At 36.2% G+C, this 20,601-nt stretch overlaps 1 protein-coding gene across 1 annotated transcript in view; it reads left to right on the forward strand.

Moving 5' to 3' along the window:
- Positions 1–20,601, forward strand: part of NCAM2 (neural cell adhesion molecule 2) — a 322,614-nt gene that overhangs the window by 170,521 nt on the left and 131,492 nt on the right. Inside the window, exons 2-4 of the mRNA XM_049824891.1 lie at positions 12,387–12,461; positions 13,270–13,476; positions 15,844–15,987. Of these exons, the coding sequence (XP_049680848.1) occupies positions 12,387–12,461; positions 13,270–13,476; positions 15,844–15,987 (426 nt within the window). The remainder of the gene's footprint in view (positions 1–12,386; positions 12,462–13,269; positions 13,477–15,843; positions 15,988–20,601) is intronic.

Below are 20,601 nucleotides of genomic sequence, written 5' to 3' on the forward strand. Positions count from 1 at the left end.
TTTCTTTAGATGTCAAATAGACATCCTTGGGTCACATTTCCACAATCTCTTTGTCAACTCTTACAATTAAAAATGTGGGGGTTTGTGTAGTTGAAGTTGATATTCTGATTTCATTATGCAGTTTCAAGAAATGGGAATGAACTGCTTACACTTGTATTAAAGAAAATTCCTGACAGAGACTGTAACTGATTTTTGAGACATGAAACGTCTTTACTAGATCAGTCCTTTCTCTGAAACAGGTAATTTTTGGATGTGTTGCCTGTCACAAGAAAAAAAGACAAATCCGTGAGAAAAGCAAATGCAGTTTGTTGTTTAGAGGTTCTTGAAATCAGGGTTAAAATACTTCCTGTTCAGCTACAGAGACATTGATTAGTCAGTGTGTTTTATTCAAGATCTAATTAACTAAATACTGTTCTTTTTGTTGCTGACTTTAGTTTACATATTGTTCTGTTTTAACTTATTTGCTGCCTACTGGTACATTTTATAGAAACTACTATATTTTTAGCAACAGTTGCCAAAAGACAAGTTGTATGCAATTGCAATGGTTGCTGTATCTAGTAAACTATTTGTTTGTTAATCTCACCTAATAACTTTTGAACTCAAAGGCTAATTTAAGCATTTTTCTGGTGAGAATTGAGGGGAAGGGATTGAGTGTGCCTCTCGTTGCAAAGATTATTTTTTTTTTAAATCAGTCAAGATACACTGATTCCATAATAATGTGATCTGATTTCTTGCCCTATCTTTATTAGAATACTGTCTTTTAGCAACTATATTTTCTTCTTAGAAAATATCTGTTAATATATACTTTACATTAGAAACAAATATTATGTGAGTAGAATGTTCTTGAAGAAGACATTTTTGTGAGGATGGGTTGGTTGTGTATTAAGAATGGGCAAACCCTTAGTTCCTATTTTGGGACATGGAGGAATCCATTCTTCATAATGTTTTCTACTATTCATTAGAATTTTAAGGAACATTGATTGGTTAACTGGTGTCTTGAAATGTACAGGCCTTAGGATAGAATTTTGAAATGATCTTGCAGAGTCTGCCAGACTCAGAAGAACATTTCCCACGCTGTGTCTGTTGATACAGAAAGATGTTTCCAGTATTTTTTCTTTTCTTTACTTTTCCTCTTTTTGTTAGATTAGTGATGTTGAATTAGTAGTATGGTCATTTGAAGGGTTACTGTGTTTGGAATTCAACAAAAACATTGCATACAACTTCTGCACTGAAGTTTGAAAAATGTGTTGTTTGGATTTAGATTATAAAGGCCAAGTAGTTAGAAAGAATGCTGGCTCAATCTAGTACCCCTTTGCAATTTGAAGGACCACTTGGGCTATTAGCTATTTTGAAGAAAGAATTTTGGTAGTGATTCAGTCTGGCTTTCTTTTTCTAACTCCTGGTCCCAGTATCACCTTTTCTGCTGCTGTTCTGAAAGCAGTATGAATGTACTCTTCAATTAGGGTGTCCATATTCAGTTACTGTCTTGGCAGGTTATCAAACTTGTGCTGACTACCAAGCAACAACACAGAAATGTCATTTTCAAAAGTTTCTACCTCAGCAAAACCAAAATTAAATATAATGAGGAAATATGAGGCACTCTTACAGCACAAGTCCTTCTTTTCAGCAACAGTTCTAAGGTTTGTGGCTTTAAGATAAAGTTTACAGGTTTGGATAAATGTCACTGTTATGTTGCTTGTTTTTTTTTTTCTTTGTATTGTGTCTGATTTACTTTTCTATAATAAAAGACTGCCCAGTGGAGCAGAGGAGAAGCAAGGTAGATTTTTTATGTTAGAAAGATCACACAGACTCATACAGACCAGCTGAGGCAGGAAGGTACTTTTGGAGATCACCTGGTCCGAGCCTCTGCTCGGAGCAGGGGCAGACAGAACAGGTTGCTAAGGGCTGTGTCCAGTCAGGTTTTTAATATCTCCAAGGATGGAGAATCAGCAACCTCTCTGGGCAACTAGTTCCAGTGTTTGACCACCCTCACAGTAAAAATGTATTTTCTTATGTTTTAACAGAATTTCCTGTATTTGAGTTTGTGCACTTGTCCCATTACTGGGCACCACTGAGAAAAGCCTGGCTTCCTTTTCTTTACTACCCCCATCAGGTATTTAGACACATGGATGAGATCCCCTCCTGAGCCTTCTCTCCTCCAGGCTGAACAGTCCCAGCTCTCTTTGCCTCTCCCCATAGGTGAGAGATGTCTTCAAGTTGCACCACATCTGTGACACAGATACCATATCCCTATGATACAGTTTATGAACTGCTTCTTGTGAAGGACTGTGCCAATGTTGCATAACAGTAGGTGAGAGTATATATTAAAATACACTTAAAATTCAAAGATTAAAAATATTCTTGTTCAACTAAATACTACCAGATGTACCATCAGTGATTTCTGTTTATTAAGAGAGATGTATTTTTTTAAGGTTTTGTTGTCAGCTTGCATCTCTTTGCCTACAAGCTTTGAAGTTTTGCAAATTTTATTAAATCCGTTTTAGATTAGATTAAAAAAAAACAAACAAACAACAACAACAACAAACAAACAAAAAACAAACAACACAAAGAACACCATAGAATCATTTAGGTTGGAAAAGTCCTCTAAGGTCATCAAGTCCAACCATAAAGCTAACACTGCCAAGTCCACCTGTAAACTGTGTTCCTAAAAGCCACATGTACACATCTTTTAAATATCTCCAGGGATGGTGACTCAACCACTTCCCTGGGCAGCCTGTTCTAATGCTTGACAACCCCTTCAGTGAAGAAATTTTTCCTAACATCCAATCTAAACCTCCCCTGGTGCAATTTGAAGCAATGTCCTCTTGTCCTATCACTTGTTACTTGGGAAAGATATTTAATATAAAAAAACCCCAAACTCACCAGCCAAGCATGCGCCCAGCCTCCCACTTGTTCTGCACCTCTCATCTTGGATTGCTGTTACTGAAAAACTATTACTTTGAAGATTAAGGTCTGAATTTTTCAGGTTTATCTTCATTGAGGTATTTCTGGATTTTAGAAGATTCTACCTTGGGTGTAGGAGAAATTATAAAATTCACTGACTACATAAATTTCAGTTTGGGAAGTGTGTCCTTTAAAATTCATAATTTCCTGAAATACCTTTTCTTTCTGTTTATTGCTTCCAAAAAGAAACATTTTCAGATTGTGGAGATTTTGTTAAGGTAGTGTTAAGCTTTGATAAGCATAATTATCCTATTCTATATTATTTTTTTCCCACATACCTATTTATTTATGTGTGAGATCAATATATGATAAAGATTCCCCTGTATGTTTCTCTACAGTTAAAATAGCTTAATCTTCTGTTAAGCAGTGAATTTTAAACTTCAGTGTTCTTTCCATTCATAAGAACAAGCTCTACTGACTTTAGCTAGAATAACTTAAATAGAATTAAATATCTGCATCATGTCATGCCTGACAGAACACATTTCATAGCTAAAGTCCTCCAAAGTTCATGACTTTCACTTACAGAAAGTCTTTCTTGCCAAAACCAGACTTTAAGTGAGTAAAGTAAGATTGGTTTTCTTTTTTAAGTTTGGTTATCTTTTAATCTTGATTTTCTGGGATAAGCTTCTAAGCCATAATTAGAAAATGTACATATGGATTAAATATTGATTAAATATTCTTTAAAATATCTGAATAAGGTTGGACATGCAAATCTATATTTAAATATTTACATCATTATCCGATCTCTTAAGTTTTGAGAGAACTGAGCTCCCAATGTCAGCCTACCTGGAAATCTCAATAAAACTCACAATGTTTATATTTATATGTTTATTTCTAAACTATAGTTTGCTTGAGTTTGGGGGGGGGGGGAAGTAGCGAGTAACTTCTGTTTGAGATAAGTCTTCTGAATAAAGTTGTAACAAGCACACTTTGTTTAAGCAATGTCCTCTTTTATAGTTGTATACTGTCTCTGCTCAAATATTAATAGTTTATCTATTTTACTGTTTCTGCTGCAAGTGTAATAGAAAAAGAATATTTAACAGAGGATATTCTAACTATGCTTCACTATTTGTGCCATTGTTGCACAAAACTGGATCGTGTTGGTTCTCTTGCATCATGCATTTCACCCCTATAATATCTGTTATGCCCCAGAAGGCAGTTTGAACTTATTGTGACTTCTAGTTCTTCTCATCAGGAAAAATGACACTTCAACAGATGTAAGAACTGAATTCGTGATGACACAAAGACTGTGTTGTCTACCTAAAAATAAAAAACTCTGTATTCTGTAAGACAGAAATTCAACAAGGAATCCATAATGATTCAAATAAAACTTTAGAACTTTATATCAGGACTGTGTTTCCTACTGACAAATCCAAATTAATGCTAATGTGATGAAATGGAAAGCTCAGTTATACTGAACTACTTAATTAATCATGAAACTTGATATCAAGCAATTAAAAATATAACTAACATCTCTCAGTACTGTCATACCCTGGAGAAGTTATCCTTTATGATTTAGTAGTAGCCTGCTCACTACAAAGTTGAAAAATAACCAGCCTCCACAGAGTTTAAATTTTTGTTTATTGGTTTTGCAGATGCAGTTTTTCCTTCAGATATTTCTCCAAAAAAAATTGCAGGCAAGCATTCAAGGCCACTGAATGGAAGACAGGCTATCATTAGGCCAGTTAATATATATTTATTCTTAAGAAAAAAGAAAAAAAAGACTATAATGTTATAGTGCTTAAAGGATGTTAGAATACTGTCTGAATAGAAAACTTCACATAGTTCATTAAACTGCTAAAACAAATAGAGGAAAAAATCTAAAAGTATACTTAAATGATAAAATGTTGAGTGAGTTACATTTGAATAGGCTATTAGGATTAAATATTCAGTGTAGGTTCCCACACACAGAGAAAAAAAAATATTTAGCATTTTTTTTATTCTCAAAGGATTACAAATGTATTAGGTGTCTATTTAAACACTCTAAGTCTCACAGACTTTACAAGCTCAATAAGAACATCATCTCTTTTTCAGTGGGCATGCAGATGATAGGATTTCTTCCCCATAGACAAATCACTTAGACAGAAAAGAGATGTGACAGTATGTGGTAAAATCCTATTTTTTTTCTAGCAGTTTTTGTGGATTTGCTGTTTAATTATGATAATTTTAGTAATGATGTCATTACCTTTAATGGTCACCTTTTGTGTAATTTCTGACTGCATGTCATTCCTTCTTCAAAGATCTACAGTGTTGGAGTCATCTTCATTGTCTATAGGAAAAAAAATAGTACCTTAGGTGACATAAGATGATTCTGAACATTATTTCCACTGGGTGATTCCATCTCTTGAGTGCAAACAGCTTAACAGACTTAATTCAGATCTATTTTGTTCTGTTGTCTTAAGGGAATTCTTTAGGGCAGAGGTATATGGTTCCTGATTGATCACTCATGGAAATAGCTCAAATCAGAACTGTAACTATGGGTTGTATAATGCTTTTGTATTTCTGACTTTGCTGACTTAATAGTTGAAATAACTTAACTAATGATTTTTTTAAAAAGAACCTAAAAAAGCATTTGACTTAAAATAAAATGCCCTTGAACTGTCTGACACTTCACAAGTTCAGTGTACATTTAATAATTTCTGTTTCCTCATTTCATCTTAGGAGTCCAAATAGATGTGAAGTATAGTGTTTAAAAACAAAATTAAGCACCCTTTTTTGTGTTTCAAAGTATATTAAAACTAGAAAATACTAGAAATTTAAGAGAGGATCTGTTTCTGTAAGGATTGTGTTAGTGTAATTTTCATTCAAAGCCCATTCACTTTTATTTGGGAATCAGTGGATTTAAACAGAATATTCTCAGAAGCCTGCATAATAAAGGAAAAAAAGATTAACTGGGTGAATAGTTATTCTGCGACTGAATTTGATACCAGTTAAAAACAGTAATCTATTCATGCTCAAGAATAACAAAGCCAACTTTTCTAAGCATATTAAATATTAAGTATTGTTGTAATCATTACTGAAAGCAAAACCACATCACCCAAGTTTACTTGCTATGTGAAGTCAAAGCATACAAAACACATAGCCTAGGCTGTAACTATGGTCGGAGAACTTATGCGAAACAGAATTAGGACCTTCACAAAGAATACAGTCCTCTTGGCTATATCTTGCAATCTACTTGTTTTTCTTAGAAGCTGCTGCCAAAGCCATCCTAATTAGCTTCTGTAGCTATCACTCCTCTCCTTAGTTCCATGTCAATCCCAAGCCATGTCTTGTTTTATCTTCATAGCTGTATCCTTTCCTTTTCACTGCCTTTATGTTACCCTCTCCCTTTTGGTGAGTTTGAAGGCCAACAGATTTAGAAAGACCCCTCCATAATAGAGTGCTGTCTCATGGCTCAAAAGTAAATTTTAAAGTGTATTCAGATCTATTGATGTAGCATAAAACTGTTCAACTATATTGTACAAAATTTACATTGTGGAAACTGGGGTAGAATATGCTATGGGTTTGGTATCTTCCTGGTGTCATACTTTTCAATAAAACCAAAAGGAAGCTTTTCAGGCTTTTTGAGTGTTTGGGTGCTTTTTTTAAGAAATGGAATTATCAAGAAGTTGCTGGATGGCGTTACTAGTTGGCTTTACCCAATATTTTTCAGAATTTTTTCATATATTGTCTCTTTTTCCTTTTTAGTATCTTATATATCTTATAAATATGTTTTAAATATCCATTTGTATAGTATACACATTTAACGTATTTTAATATATTGCTAAGTGACAATAGAAGTACATATGCAAGTGACTTACACTTTTTCTAAGCTCTGACTGATGACACCTCATTTCTGTAACATTAGGTAATCATCTGTGTAGACAGAGCTAGGACAGTTTTGTGATACTTGTTCTGAAATGGGAAGGATACTACTGCAAATGGGACTGAAATCAATTAGTCTACTAAATATTAGGTCTTATGAATAGAGTCATCTGTCTCCATATTTAACAGAACAAATGGACCTCTTATTGCTTTTCTTACTTATCTTCCTAAGTGATTTTAAAACCCATTAAGGTATAATTCAACAGAATCCTCTTAGTGTAGTACAGCTGGTAATAATTCTTTTATGATGATTATGATCAAAAGGGAAGGGATTGGTCATATCACCTAGTGCTGATAGTGCTTTTTTTGCTATAAAATTGCATATGTATTGAAGACTAAGTAAAGCCCTGACTAACTTCACTTTTTACCAGAACAGCTATACTACAGTAGCATTGCACTCCACAGTCTTCTACCTGAAAAGATCTTCTAGATCTTGCCTTTTTTAAATTGTTTTGTTTTGTTTTAATTTATAGCTAAGCAGGTAATACTCTTGGAAACATGCAAAAGGCAGTATTTTGTCAGATCTATCAAGAAGCTACTAGTCATATCTGGGCTTGGTTTAACATAGCTAGACACAGCCTCTACTGACTTGAATTTTTGGAACATCTTCACTGACCTGGTAAAATAAGCATTAACCTGTGTATTCAAGCTGGTCTGGTACAAAGAACTTCCTTTTATATTAATCCATTAGCTGTTAATGTACAGCAATAACTTGAATTGCATGTGCATTGCATGCAGTCTTCATCGGAGCTTATAATAACCTAAGCATCTATGTAGTTCTTCTTGAAATAACTTTGGAATTAATGTAAAACTTTCTGGATCTGTTGTCTCTTTGCAATATTTACTTTCGGTAAGTAATGAGTGAACCTTTTCCTATCTTAATACTGGACTATTTACCTGACTACCTAATAAGCACAGATTGCTAGATTAATCACTTGGGCAATATTTTTTTTCATTCTAGCTTGCATAAAGCAATATTTTTCTATTTACATGAAGCAGAGCTAAGAAAACAATAAGACTGGTGTCCTGGGTTCAGCTGGGATAGAGTTAATTTTTACAGGAACCTGGGACATGGGTCATAGCCAGGGCAGCTGACCTGAACTAGCCAAGGAGCTATTCCATACCATGGGACATCATGCTCAGTATATAAATGGGGAGCGGGCCGGGGGGTGGTCTCTGTTTTCGGTGGGGGAAGTGGCGGAGCGTCGGGTCCCGGGCAGTGAGCAGTTGCACTGTGCATCACTCTTTTTGTATACTTTTTCATTAGTGCCGTTGTTGTTGTTGTAATTTTTCTTTGTGTTTGTCCCAGTAAACTGCCTTTATCTCAACCCTCGAGGTTCCAGTTTCTTTTTCTTTTTTTTCTCTCCTCCGTCTCCTCCCCATCCCACCGGAGGGGGGCGGAGGAGTGAGCGAGCGGCTGCGTGGTCCTTTGGTACCGGCTGGGCTGAAACCACGACAATGGAAAAATTGGACAGATGGTCTTATATTTTTCTATTTCATAAAAATTAAATTACCATATGTAGAAAATATGATTTCTTTTTGGTTTCAGAGATGTAGCTAACATGTCTGCACAGAGTTTATAATTGCACTTATGCTAAGAATTTTAGATGGAGTTTGGCCCTTTGCCAAAACTGTGTTAGACTCAAATATCTATTTAATTGATGAAAGAAAAATATTCTCTAAATTTGCTTTTCGCTTCTGACCGTGCAGTTTCTTACATTCTACCTGACATTTATTACTTAATCTATTGCATTTACATAGTTTAACATCAGTTATTACAGTTATTGGAACTAAGCAATGAAATCGTCCTTGAAGTAATACTTCTGAAATGCTGACATATATATTTCTGAAGCAACTTTACAAGACTACAAACTCTATAAAAAAAATACTATACCAGAGCAGTGGTGGCATAGGACCTAAAAAAGTGAGTCTATGGTTTGAAATAAGCGTTCGGGCTCTAATCTCTTGAAATTCACCAATCTCTGAATTTATTAGTACCTTGATTTCCGGCCAGCAGCTATATGTCCTGCAGTTAAAGTGAAGCTTAACCTGACAGGTAAATAAAGAAGTGAGGCTTTGAATAGCCTTCTAGATGATTATTACTCCTTGGTGCTTATTGCAACAAAAATAAAACTTTGCTGAAACTAATTTTCTTTCCTACACTTAAGCTTGCCCTTTGCTTCTGGTACCATGGATGTAAAGACCATAGATGAGAATAAGCACATTAGTCTCTTTCTGTGTCAGTGCTATGCATGTGTTCTGAAGGAGTCTTCACTGTGTTCCTTGCTATTGTAGTGATGATAGTACTGGTAACTGCTCTGGTACTAGATTCAACATTTTTACAGTCCACTTCAGTTTCTTCCTGAACTCTAGGCAGTCATGCCCTCTTCCTGACAGTCTATGGACTGACAAGTTTTTATGTTAGCAAACAGAGTACACACAGATATTTAGTTTTGCCTGAAGTAGGATGTGTTCTTGGGGGCTTTTTGTGTTTTTTCTTCTTAGCTATTTTCTTATGGGGGACAGGGTATAAAATATTAATAATAATTTAAAAAAACCTCATAAGTTCAATCATCATGATCTCCTCAGGAAGAGTATCCACAATACAGGACATCTTGTTAAAAATGTTATTTACACACAGATATTTAAGTTTGCTTGGGTTTGATTTTGGGGGTTTTTTTTGGTACAAGACACCCAATTCTCTTAAATTTATTTTGGCAGACTGATACGGAAGTAATCTTTAGTTTTCCTTTTGGTATGACTATTGAAAAATATCAAATCTGGTCTAATTCTTGCTAATCCAGGCTGATGACATGAAAGTACATCAGTTAATAGCAAATCTATTTCATGATGGTTTTCTCTTAATCGTTACAATTGTCACGTTAATATGTATGGAATACTACTTAGATAATTATTTTTTCTGTGCTCATCATTTTTTTTTTTTTAATTTTTACTATCAACAGAACCAAATCATTGTGGTTTTTAGCAGGTTTTAGAGTTCTAACATACACATGGGTAAAATTTCTCACACTAAAAGTTAGTTTGGAGTGTAATACTCCCCACCTCTAGAGATGTTTGTCTTGTTGGGCCTTCATACCGATTATATAAAAGGAGTCTACTGAGATTAGGACATTCAGTGTACCCTTGTTCTGCAGTTTTCAAAAAGGTGAAATATTTCCACATACACAGAATAGACCATAATTGTTATATTTTAAGACTGAAACCACTAGACTGTTGAAACAATAATTTTTAACATTCAGATACACCCCAGTTCCCTACTATGTAAATTACTGAATGAAAATTTAGATTACTTTCATGTCTAAAAAATAAGTCCTTTTTTTTTCTGACTTTTTCTGTCTTGATTAGAGCTTGAAATTAACATGACTGACTTCATCCTTGTTATTGTCCAATCTTGTAAGGTAATGGATGTTAAAAAGCTGCAGCTACTCAGGATGATGATAATGCTGGAATTGTGATTATTGAAGAGTACGTAGTTATTTTGCATAAAAAAGCCCTTCATCAATAATACTGGCTGTGTTGGGTAGGTTATTCATGGGGTCGTGGGACAATAAGGTAGTTCAAGGTGGAAGGGACTTAAGAAGGTCTCTATTCCAACCTCCTGCTCAAAGCAGGGTCAGTTACAAAGATAGGCCAGATTGTTCAAGGCTTTATCCAGTGAGCTCTTGAAAACTGAAATAACCAAGACTGCATAATCTTTCTGGGCAATCTGCTCTACTGTCTGGCTGTCTACATCATGAAAAAGTTTTTCCTTATGCTCAGCCTGAACCTCTCTTGTTCCAACTTGTCTTTTGTCTGTCTGCCATATACCACTGTGAAGAGCCTGGCTCCATCTTCTTGATGAATTCCCCATAGGTGTGGGCGGGTGTCTGTTAGGTTCCACTGCAGCTCTCTCTTCTGCAGATTGAACAAGCTTAGCTCTCCCCAGCCTCTTCTCACTGGTTGTATGACTCCCAACAAGTTATTCCCCCCAGGTGCAGAATTTAGCATGTATCGTCATTGAATATTATGGTGTTTGTGTTGATAAATTCTTCCAGTGTCTTTAGGTCAATGACCTCCTTCATGTAATTCATAAAGGTGTTAAATAGGACAGATCCCAGGACAGAATCCTACAGTACCCCACTTGTTACTGGTCTCCAGGTAGATTATGACCCATTAACTATTGCTTTCTAAGCCTAACCATCCAACAAGTTTTTTATCAGCCTAGCTGTCCACTCATCCAAACTGTAACTCCCTAACTTGATGTGGTGGGTTGGGCCAAGCACCCACACAGCCACTTGCTCATTTGGCTCCACCTCCAGCAAGATAGGGATGAAAATAGGAAGATTGGGAGTGAGAAAGCTCATGGGTCAAGGTAAAGAGAGGAAAATCATTGGCAAATTACTGTTGTGGGCAAAACAGACTCTAGCTGGGGAATTTATTTATCAACCATTAACATAAGCATTTAATTACTGATTTAAGTAGTGGGAAACAAAGAAAACAAGTACTTAAACACTTAGGGAAAACACCTTTCTTCCCCAGTTCCAGGATCCAGATACCTCTCCTTCCCCGTCCCTAGTCTCCACTCCACTTTTTGTCACCATCATTGAAGGTTATGCTCAGTCCTTTCAGTGAGGTGATTGGTGATGCAGGAGGTTGGGGTGAGGACATAGGGGTTTCTTTCTGTCATTCCTTCTTTCTCACTCTTTTCTTCCATTGCTCCTTCTGAGTAACTCATTTCCTCTGTTCTATTGTCGGTTATCCACAGGTCACAATCCTCTTGGGGGTGTAGTTGCTCTAGCAGGGGCTTATGCATGGGCCACAGTCCCTTCAGGGGTGTTACCAACTGTGCCATGGAGCACCTCCTATTGCTCTGGCCTTCTTGTTCCTCTGTCGTGGTGTTCTAAGATGTGCCACAAACTCCTCCAACTGTCTTAGCTGCATCCTGCAGTGGGTCCATTGTAGAGCCAGCTAGAACTGGCTGTGTCTGTCACAGTGCCACCACCACCTCCCTCCCACAGAAGTCACACCTGCAACCATCCCCTGCTACCAAAACCTTGCTATTTATACCAAATACACTTGAATACTAGAATATTGTGGGAGGCAGTGTCAAGAACCTTGGTAAAGTCAAGGTAATTGCCACCCACTGTTCTTCCCTCATCCACAAAACTAATAATTTTATCTTAGAAGGCAGTGGGGTTGGTCAGGTATGATTTAGCCTTGGTCAGTCTATGCTGAGTATTCCCAGTCACCTTATTCTCACTGAGTTTTTGGTTTTATGTTCATGTGTATTTCTATGCCTTTTTCTTTCTTCCTTTTATTTTGTCCTCAGTTTTAGCATATGAGGCTGTTATCCTTTGCATAACATCTTTCCTTTATTTTTATTGGTTTTTTCCACCTCTATATATACTACAGTTCAAAAGATACAATGCTTAGCTGAAACTTTTCAGATATGTTCAAGAGGTTCTATAGTATAGGATAAGAAAATACAAAACCTGAAAATATAAAATTTAAACTGATAAATGCCAAAATGCATTCACAACCTTCTTTATATTTTTCAGCTCTACTTCAAGTTACAATTTCACTTAGCAAAGTTGAACTCAGTGTGGGTGAATCCAAGTTCTTCACATGCACAGGTATGTATTCATTTTACTTGTAATTATGTATTTTTTGTTACATTTTGAAACTTCTACATAATTTGAAACTGAATTAATTGATCACAAAATTAATTTAAATTAGTATATTTTTTGTACACTCACATTGACTTGTGAGAATTGCAATAAACAAGTAGATTTTCACTGGCTTCACATTTCCAGTCTAGGAACTAGTCATTTCAGACTCTGAATCAATCAGTTTGAATTGTCTATATCAGTACAGGTAGTTTATATCTGTTAGGATGCTTCTTTAGTTAAAACATTTTTACTATATTCTAAACTAAAGAGTTAAATAAGATACTAGGCTAAGCTTTAGTATCCTCTCCAACCCAACGAGACATCCAAAGAGTCTTTTCTATTGAAGCAGATACTAGTCAGGAGGAGAAGAGTTTGCATTTGCAGCTACCTGATGTGGATTCTTGATATTGCTCAGTTGCCATCTTCCGTTGACAATGACACATGGCCTGACTATACTGATAACACAACTGACTGATGATGACCTGTTGATCCAGCGGCTGCTGAACAGCCTGTTTCTTTCCTTTAAGACTTTATACATTTCTGTGTTTAATTTTTTCCCTCTTGAACCCTTGAGCTACTAGTATGATTGTTGAGCCAGGATAACATCTGCCTGTAGTTTTGCCTTGCTTGTCTTTCTACAGACTTTCTCACAACTCTCATAATTTAACAATTCTCTGACATTGCATAGACATTGTGCACTGGGTAGGCATATATGTTGCATAATGTTTACCTGAACTTCTAATGTTGAATTGGTTTTTGGTTTTGTTTGTAGCCATTGGTGAGCCTGACAACATAGATTGGTACAATCCACAAGGAGAGAAGATTGTTTCTAGTCAAAGAGTGGTTGTTCAGAAAGAAGGTGTTCGATCACGTCTAACCATTTATAATGCAGATATAGAAGATGCTGGTATATATCGGTGTCAAGCAACTGATGCTAAAGGACAAACTCAAGAAGCTACAGTTGTTTTAGAAATTTATCGTAAGTAAAATATTATTAATTAATAAATGAAAGACTATGTTTTAAAGCCCCCTGCTATTGAGAAAGTAAGGTCTATGAAAATATCTTCCCAGGCTCTGAATTTTATCTTCCAAATAATTGCATCTCCTGGAGTTTAGTTAATAGATATTATGACGAAAACTTAAATGAAATGCATGGCCACTTTGTAATATTGAAGATCACTTTTCCTTTGTATATTAGAATGCCATCTTATGAGGTTGCACTCTATGCCCCTCATGGAAAAGAGGAAATATGAGAAAAAGTTATGTCAACCTAATTCTTTTACAAATACATCTATAACCTATTACAAATATGTGTATAAATAAAAGTCCAGGAAATGCAATATATGTCATTAAAAAAAGTGGATTTTAGACTGAATTAGTTATTTTTATGCCAGTCTTTTCCCATTCTTGGCCTCACAATGGAATTTTGTCATAAAGCGTTGAAGCTTAATGTGATAAGCAAAGAAAATTCATTTCAATTGCAAACAACTAATTGAGGAGTATATTTGAAAAGTAAATACTTTCTATTGTGGTAAAAGATTCTCTGAGAGGTTTTGGGTTTTTTTTACATATAACTTTAATAACAATAACTTTTTACAATAACTTTACGTTGTACTGTACTCTTTTAGATCAATCAAAAATGCCTAAAAGCAATACATTAAACAAGTACACAGTGAAGGTATAAGGCAAGGTCTTTATTGATGAAAGGGTGGGACACATGCTAGCAGCCTTTCAGCTGAGTTATTCTCTAATTTAATTGGAGAATAGTTTTTTAATATTCATTAAAAAATTTGTTGTGGATGGTCTGAGTACTGAGGAACTGCAATGAGACTGAAAATACAGAGTAGAATCATAAAGCACTGCTTCTGAAAGGTACAGACAACTCAGATAACAAAAGACATACAATTTAAAAAAAATCTTTTGATAAAACAACAATTAAAATGGTGATCACAGTTACAAGAGATTACATGACAGCTTGAAACCTGGCAGTTCAAAGGATTTCAAGTTTTGTGGAATTCATTTGTATGCTTAAAACTGCCATTCACTCCATTAGCAGACTGCTGAGCAAAATTGAAACCTTTTGAAGTGCTTCCATGTGGTAATTTTAATAATTCTGAGGTTAGGTAAACCCAAAGACCTACACAAGAAACGTGAAGGTTTATGGGAACCGACATATAAAAGTTTCATTATTGGTATTTGTGATGTATTGTAAGGAAAAAGCATGATACACTGTACTCCTAGGGTCTGGTTCAGCACTCACTGATGTTTGTAAAAGTTTTTTGCCTGACTTACATATGGTCAAATACTTCGAACATTTTATACAAATATTTAGTAAAAGTATATTAGAGACATATATAACATAAGTGTGCTCCCTCTGCTGTGGGAACTATGTGGATTATTTGAGTCTTCACTTGTATCAATACAAAAAGTTGGAGGTAGATTGCATCTCTGACTTATGTTCTCCAAAGTGTCCTCTGAAAAGTAATTGTCAGTCTTTGATCCTAGAGAACCTAGATAGGTTTGTTTTTCTGTGTGCAAGAAGTTCTTCCAGAATTTTTTTGTCAGGCAATTGGTTTCTGCATTAGATCTTGTATGAGATCATGGATTAATGATATCTTGGACTTAAAACACTAAATTCTAATAACACTGAACTTACTGAACACACTAACAAAATTAAATATCAAGTTTGGTTATTTGGGTTGGAAAAACTAAAAGCCCCATCAGGTCTAAAAAGATTTTTATTTCCTCAAAAAAAGCTACAATTTCTTATGACTTAATATTATTTAATTTTTCCCACATAGTTTCCCACTCACTTTTAAGATTTTGTGTTTTGCTCAGCTGATGTTTTTCACAGTCAGTGAGGCTAAAGTTCCACCTTTTTAATAAGACTTTTCTAAATAATATTGGTGGTTTTGAGGGAAGTTTTGATGAAATAAAAACATGAGGTTTTAATTCAATAATAACAACATGAGGAATAAAACACACAAGAGAGTAAATAGACTATTAACATGACTATATAAACCTCTAAACACCTAGAGTTTCAAAACTGGGCTCTGGAACATTGAAAACAATGAAAAATATACTTATAAAACATGCTCAGTTTATATAAATAGAAGAAAGATTTTAATAATGCAAAATGATTGTAAAATTATTTCTACAGACAAAGTAGAAGTCATGTGTCCAGGACCATTTGAGTTTTATCTGGGAAAAATTATTATGGAAATAATTCTGTATTATCACAATCAGAAGGCTTAATAGTCATCTTTATATGATTTGGTGTCACATATAATTTTAATGTTAAGTGAATTGGAAGACACTTACTATATTCTGTTTTCTTCCTTTTCAGAAAAGCTCACTTTCCGAGACATAGTATCTCCACAAGAGTTCAGGCAGGGAGAAGATGCAGAAGTTGTTTGCCGTGTTACTAGTTCACCTGCTCCCATTGTCAGCTGGTTGTATCGGAATGAGGAAGTCACAACTATTGCTGACAGTTAGTATTTTGGTAACTCTTTAAGTTACACATTCTAATTAATTTTAAAATATTATTGCAAAAGAAGACTAATCACATTACAGTGGAGGAATGTTTTTGATTAAGCTATCAGCTTAAGTAGAATTTAACGGGGTTTTGTGGTCTATAAAGAACCTGTATGCAATGGTTTCCTTCATGCGTCATTTTTTCTAGTTGGGAATTTTCGCTAGATGTAACATGAGGGTCCAAATGACCAAAAGATTGCTAGGAGCTCCTTTGCAGGAGCTTTTCCTGGGCTGCCATGTATGTAGGAGTTGAACACACATTTAAAACATACACTTTTTATACACTTCACTGTCCGCACGAAGCTATGACACTGACCAAACACTGAATTGACTGTGGTATACTTGCACAGTAGCTCAGAGAATCCTGGGTGGGTAGGCTTTTTGCACTTTTGTGAGAGTTTACTTGTATGACTGCAAGTTATCTTTTGAGTTACAAACAACTGGGGATATAGGCGATTTGCTTAAGCTAGATTTCCTAACAGCTAGACTGATAAAGTTATGTGAAGATGAATCTCACCTTCCCCACAAGCAAGTTCTAAGCCTGTAGAGAGACAATTAATTAGGCATATAGAATGTATTTGGTTTACCCTGTCAAAAACTGTGAACCATTTTTTCACTGCTGTCTCAGTAGTCTTCTTTGCCTTTGTGGAAAACAGGACTTTCCACATTTTCTGGAAAAGGAACTACCATTATTAGTGAACCAGCTTATCCACCTTGTCATCAGTTTTTATCTCTGCATGTACTAAAACTCAAGGTTGTAGTGTATGCACTTAAAATTCTGGTTCATTAGAAATTAAATATTTTTATTTCAAAATGAAAATGAAAAGTTATATTTGGTCTCTTACGCAATCACATAAGCAAATGTGAAGCAGTTGCTGGGGGCGGGGGGGGAAGCTTGTTTGATGTTTCTGGACTCTGGCAGACCCCTCTCCCTTATGAAAGAAAGTTCTGATTAAACTTCTTTCTTATTTAGTATATCCTATCCCTTCTGTCATCTAGACACAGGGACTAAGAAGAAATAGCAAACTTCTACCCTTAGAAGAAATGGGTTAAAATTTTAATATACATCATTAAACAGTGAACATAGGTGAGACATAGAGGATTTTGAAAAATAAGAACTCTGAAAACAAAACAAGATTTGGCAATGTAGCAAAAAGTCTTTTTCAAGGTTGCAGCTCAGCTTGACGAAGTAAAACTGCCTCAAAGATCTCTCTCAAAATTTTTTATTATTGCCATTTTATTTGCTTTTCTAATCAAGCTGGCTGCTGTAGGATTAGCAAAGGAAATAAAGCAACTATTCCTTTCTTTTTCAAAATCATACCTTTTGAAAATTCTGAGGTTTTGAATTTCAATGCATGAACTTGTCTCATAATGCTTACAATGTGAAAAAGTACAATGATAGAAACAAGTTTTAATTTAAATAGCAGAATACCTTCCTTATGTTCTGATCTACAATAGTATCCAAATAAGACTGCAGTCATGCATGGGAGGAAGCAACGTTTTAAATCATGTAAAAAATAGGACATTGTGAACATTGTGAGTTTTGGCTATGTATATATGGCTTTATAATGCAGGTGGAAAAAGAGTATACCCAATGTCTTGCAATTAAGAAATTTTTTTCATGCCTTGAGAAATCAAAAGACTTAGTTTCATGTTACATTTCCAGCTTTAAAATCTCCAATGAACAATCAGTACCTGTAACCTATTTGCATAATTTAAAATTAGATAACATCAAATTCCTCTGTCATATTTTAAATGGTACCTATTAAAAAAAGAAGTAATATTCTTGTTGGGTTCTAGTTCATAGTAAGCTAAAATACTGAATAATTTCCTATCCAAACTGAATTGTATATTGCAGTTTATTTGGGGGGCATGAAAAAGCAGCTTCTATTTTAAGCATTCTAGCATTGGCATAATAGGAAGAAATGAGATAATGTCATTGCTTTGATTTCATGACTTCTCTGTTATATTCTTGACCATTCTTCTGTTGTATATGTTACAACTAGCAGGATTTTTGCAGTACAGGCTTTTGACTATTTCAGTTTTGGAAATTCTTGACAATTACTAGTATGTATATTTGTATGTTCCATTTGAACAGAAAGCTGATTTCTTCTCCCAGAAGGCCTGTGCACAAAATCAGAAATGAATATTTTAAAATTTTTCCTGTGTAGTAAGTCCATAGCTGAAATAGCTACAGGTGAAATAGCCTCTCACCATTCTGAATTAGTTTCTGTATGTTCCCAAAACCTTATGTGCTCCATTGCTAGCTCATCCTTGGATTTATATTCTCTTTTGAATTCTACAAACAAAGATGTAAGAAAAAATATGTGGGAGTGGCTGTCCATCATTCTTTGGCAAAATAAAAAAAAACAAACAAAACAAACCTAGGTGAATAATGACCTCCAAAAGTCTGTCTGGTCTTATGTTAAGATTTAATAGGGCAATATATAAAGCATCATTTTCTAGGAATGTTCTAATCTTTTCTCTATTGTTATCAAAAGCTGAATTGTCGTGACTCATAATTCCATTGTATGGGAGTCAGGGACGTTTTACTAGCTATAAAAGTGAATGGGGTTGTTTTCACTGATCAGTTCTTATCTGGAGTCGTAAGTGACTCGCTCTGTTTTTGCACAATTCTGGGGCTTCAAAGGACATTAAATACGACTCATTCCACATTGCTTAAAGCAAATATAGAAATTTTATGTACAGACATACAGGTGTTCAGTCATATCCAGGAAAGCAGGGCTCCATCACGCGTAATGGTTACTTGGGAAGACAAATGCCATCAGTCTGAACGTCTCCCCCTTCCTTCTTCTTCCCCCAGCTTTATATGCTGAGCTGATGTCATAACTTATGGAAAATCCCTTTGGTCAGTTGGGGTCAGCTGTCCCAGCTGTGTCCCCTGCCCAACTCCTTGTGCACCCGCAGCCTACTCGCTGGTGGGGTGGGGTGAGAAGCAGAAAAAGCCTTGACTCTGTGTAAGCACTGCTCAGCAATAACAAAAACATCCCTTTGTTATCAACACTGTTTCCAGCACAAATCCAGAAGGTAGCCCCATACAAACTACTATGAAGAAAATTAACTCTATCCCAGCCAAAACCAGCACAGTGTTCCATAGTACCTGTGTGTGAGCCGACATAGGCAGGATGCAGGAACAACCACAAAACCACGGATGAAATGAAAAGAGTAAATTTATTCTCATTACCTTGCTAACCAGGAGATCTCCAAGGCAGCACCCGGGCAGAGGCACACAAGTGGGAATGCAGGTACTGCAGAGCTCGGTCCTTGCTGGAGAGAGAGATTTCAAACCTGCTGCTTTCACCTGTATATCAGAGATTTTCACAGGCATAGTTTTCCACTGTGCTTTGCTCTTTCCCACATTAGGGCAGGAATCTCAAGCATGTTCGATAGGGGGCCTCTGAGTCTATCACAGGCCTATGTTATCTAAATACGGATGTTCTACTTGTCAAGTACACAAGACCAAACAACAATTAGTATATATATGGGGTTTTTGACACCCCAGCTGCATGTCACTTGAGCATGTTTACAATTCTCCTCACCAATCTTCAGTTATTTTCCCACATGTGAGTCCATCACCAATGTCCTTGAGCAAAAGCAATCCCACGAATGAGTTTGCCTTTGCCTGAGGCAGGAGTGACCCAGACTGTCTTTCCTAACATATTCTTTATGTGCACCACAGGGACTTTATCCCCTTCTACAGTGTGTAAAAGTTTTGATTGGGCAGGGCCAGCTTGATTGGTAGATCCCTCAGTGTTAACTAATCAGGCAGCCTTTGCTAAATAAGTGCCCCAATGTTTGAATGTTCCACCCCCCCACCCCCCCCCACCCCCCCCCCCCCCCCCCCCGTTGCTCTCAGTGTAGTCTTTAGCAGTCCATTGTATCATTCAATTTTCCCAGAGGCTGGTGCATGATAGGGAATGTGATACACCCACTTAATGCTATGCTCTTTGGCCCAGGTGTCTATGAGGTTGTTTTGGAAACGAGTCCCATTGTCTGACTCAATTCTTTCTGGGGTGCCATATGGCCACAAGACCTGCTTCTCAAGGCCCAGGATAGTGTTCTGGGCAGTGGCGTGGGACACGGGATACGTTTCCAGCCATCTGGTAGTTGCTTCCACCATTGTAAGCACATGGCGCTTGCCTTGGTGAGTTTGTGGGAGTGTGATATAGTCAATTTGCCAGGCTTCCCCATATTTATATTTCAGCCATGGTCCTCCATACCAAAGAGGCTTTAACTGCTTGGCTTGCTTGATTGCAGCACGTTTCACATTCATGGAGAACTTGTGTAATTGTGTCCATGGTCAAGTCCACCCCTCGATCATGAGACCATCTATATGTTGCATATCTTCCCTGATGGCCTGAGGTGTCATGGTCCCACCAAGCTGTAAATAATTCACCCTTATGTTGCCAGTCCAGATCTACCTGAGCCAATTCAGTCTTAGCAGACTGATCTATCGGCTGGTTGTTTTGTTGTTCTTCAGTGGCCCAAATCTTTGGTACGTGGACATCTACATGATGTACTTCTACAACTAGATTCTCTAGCTGGGACG

This window comes from Accipiter gentilis, chromosome 21 (assembly GCF_929443795.1).
Source record: "Accipiter gentilis chromosome 21, bAccGen1.1, whole genome shotgun sequence".
Taxonomy (NCBI): Eukaryota; Metazoa; Chordata; class Aves; order Accipitriformes; family Accipitridae; genus Astur; species Astur gentilis.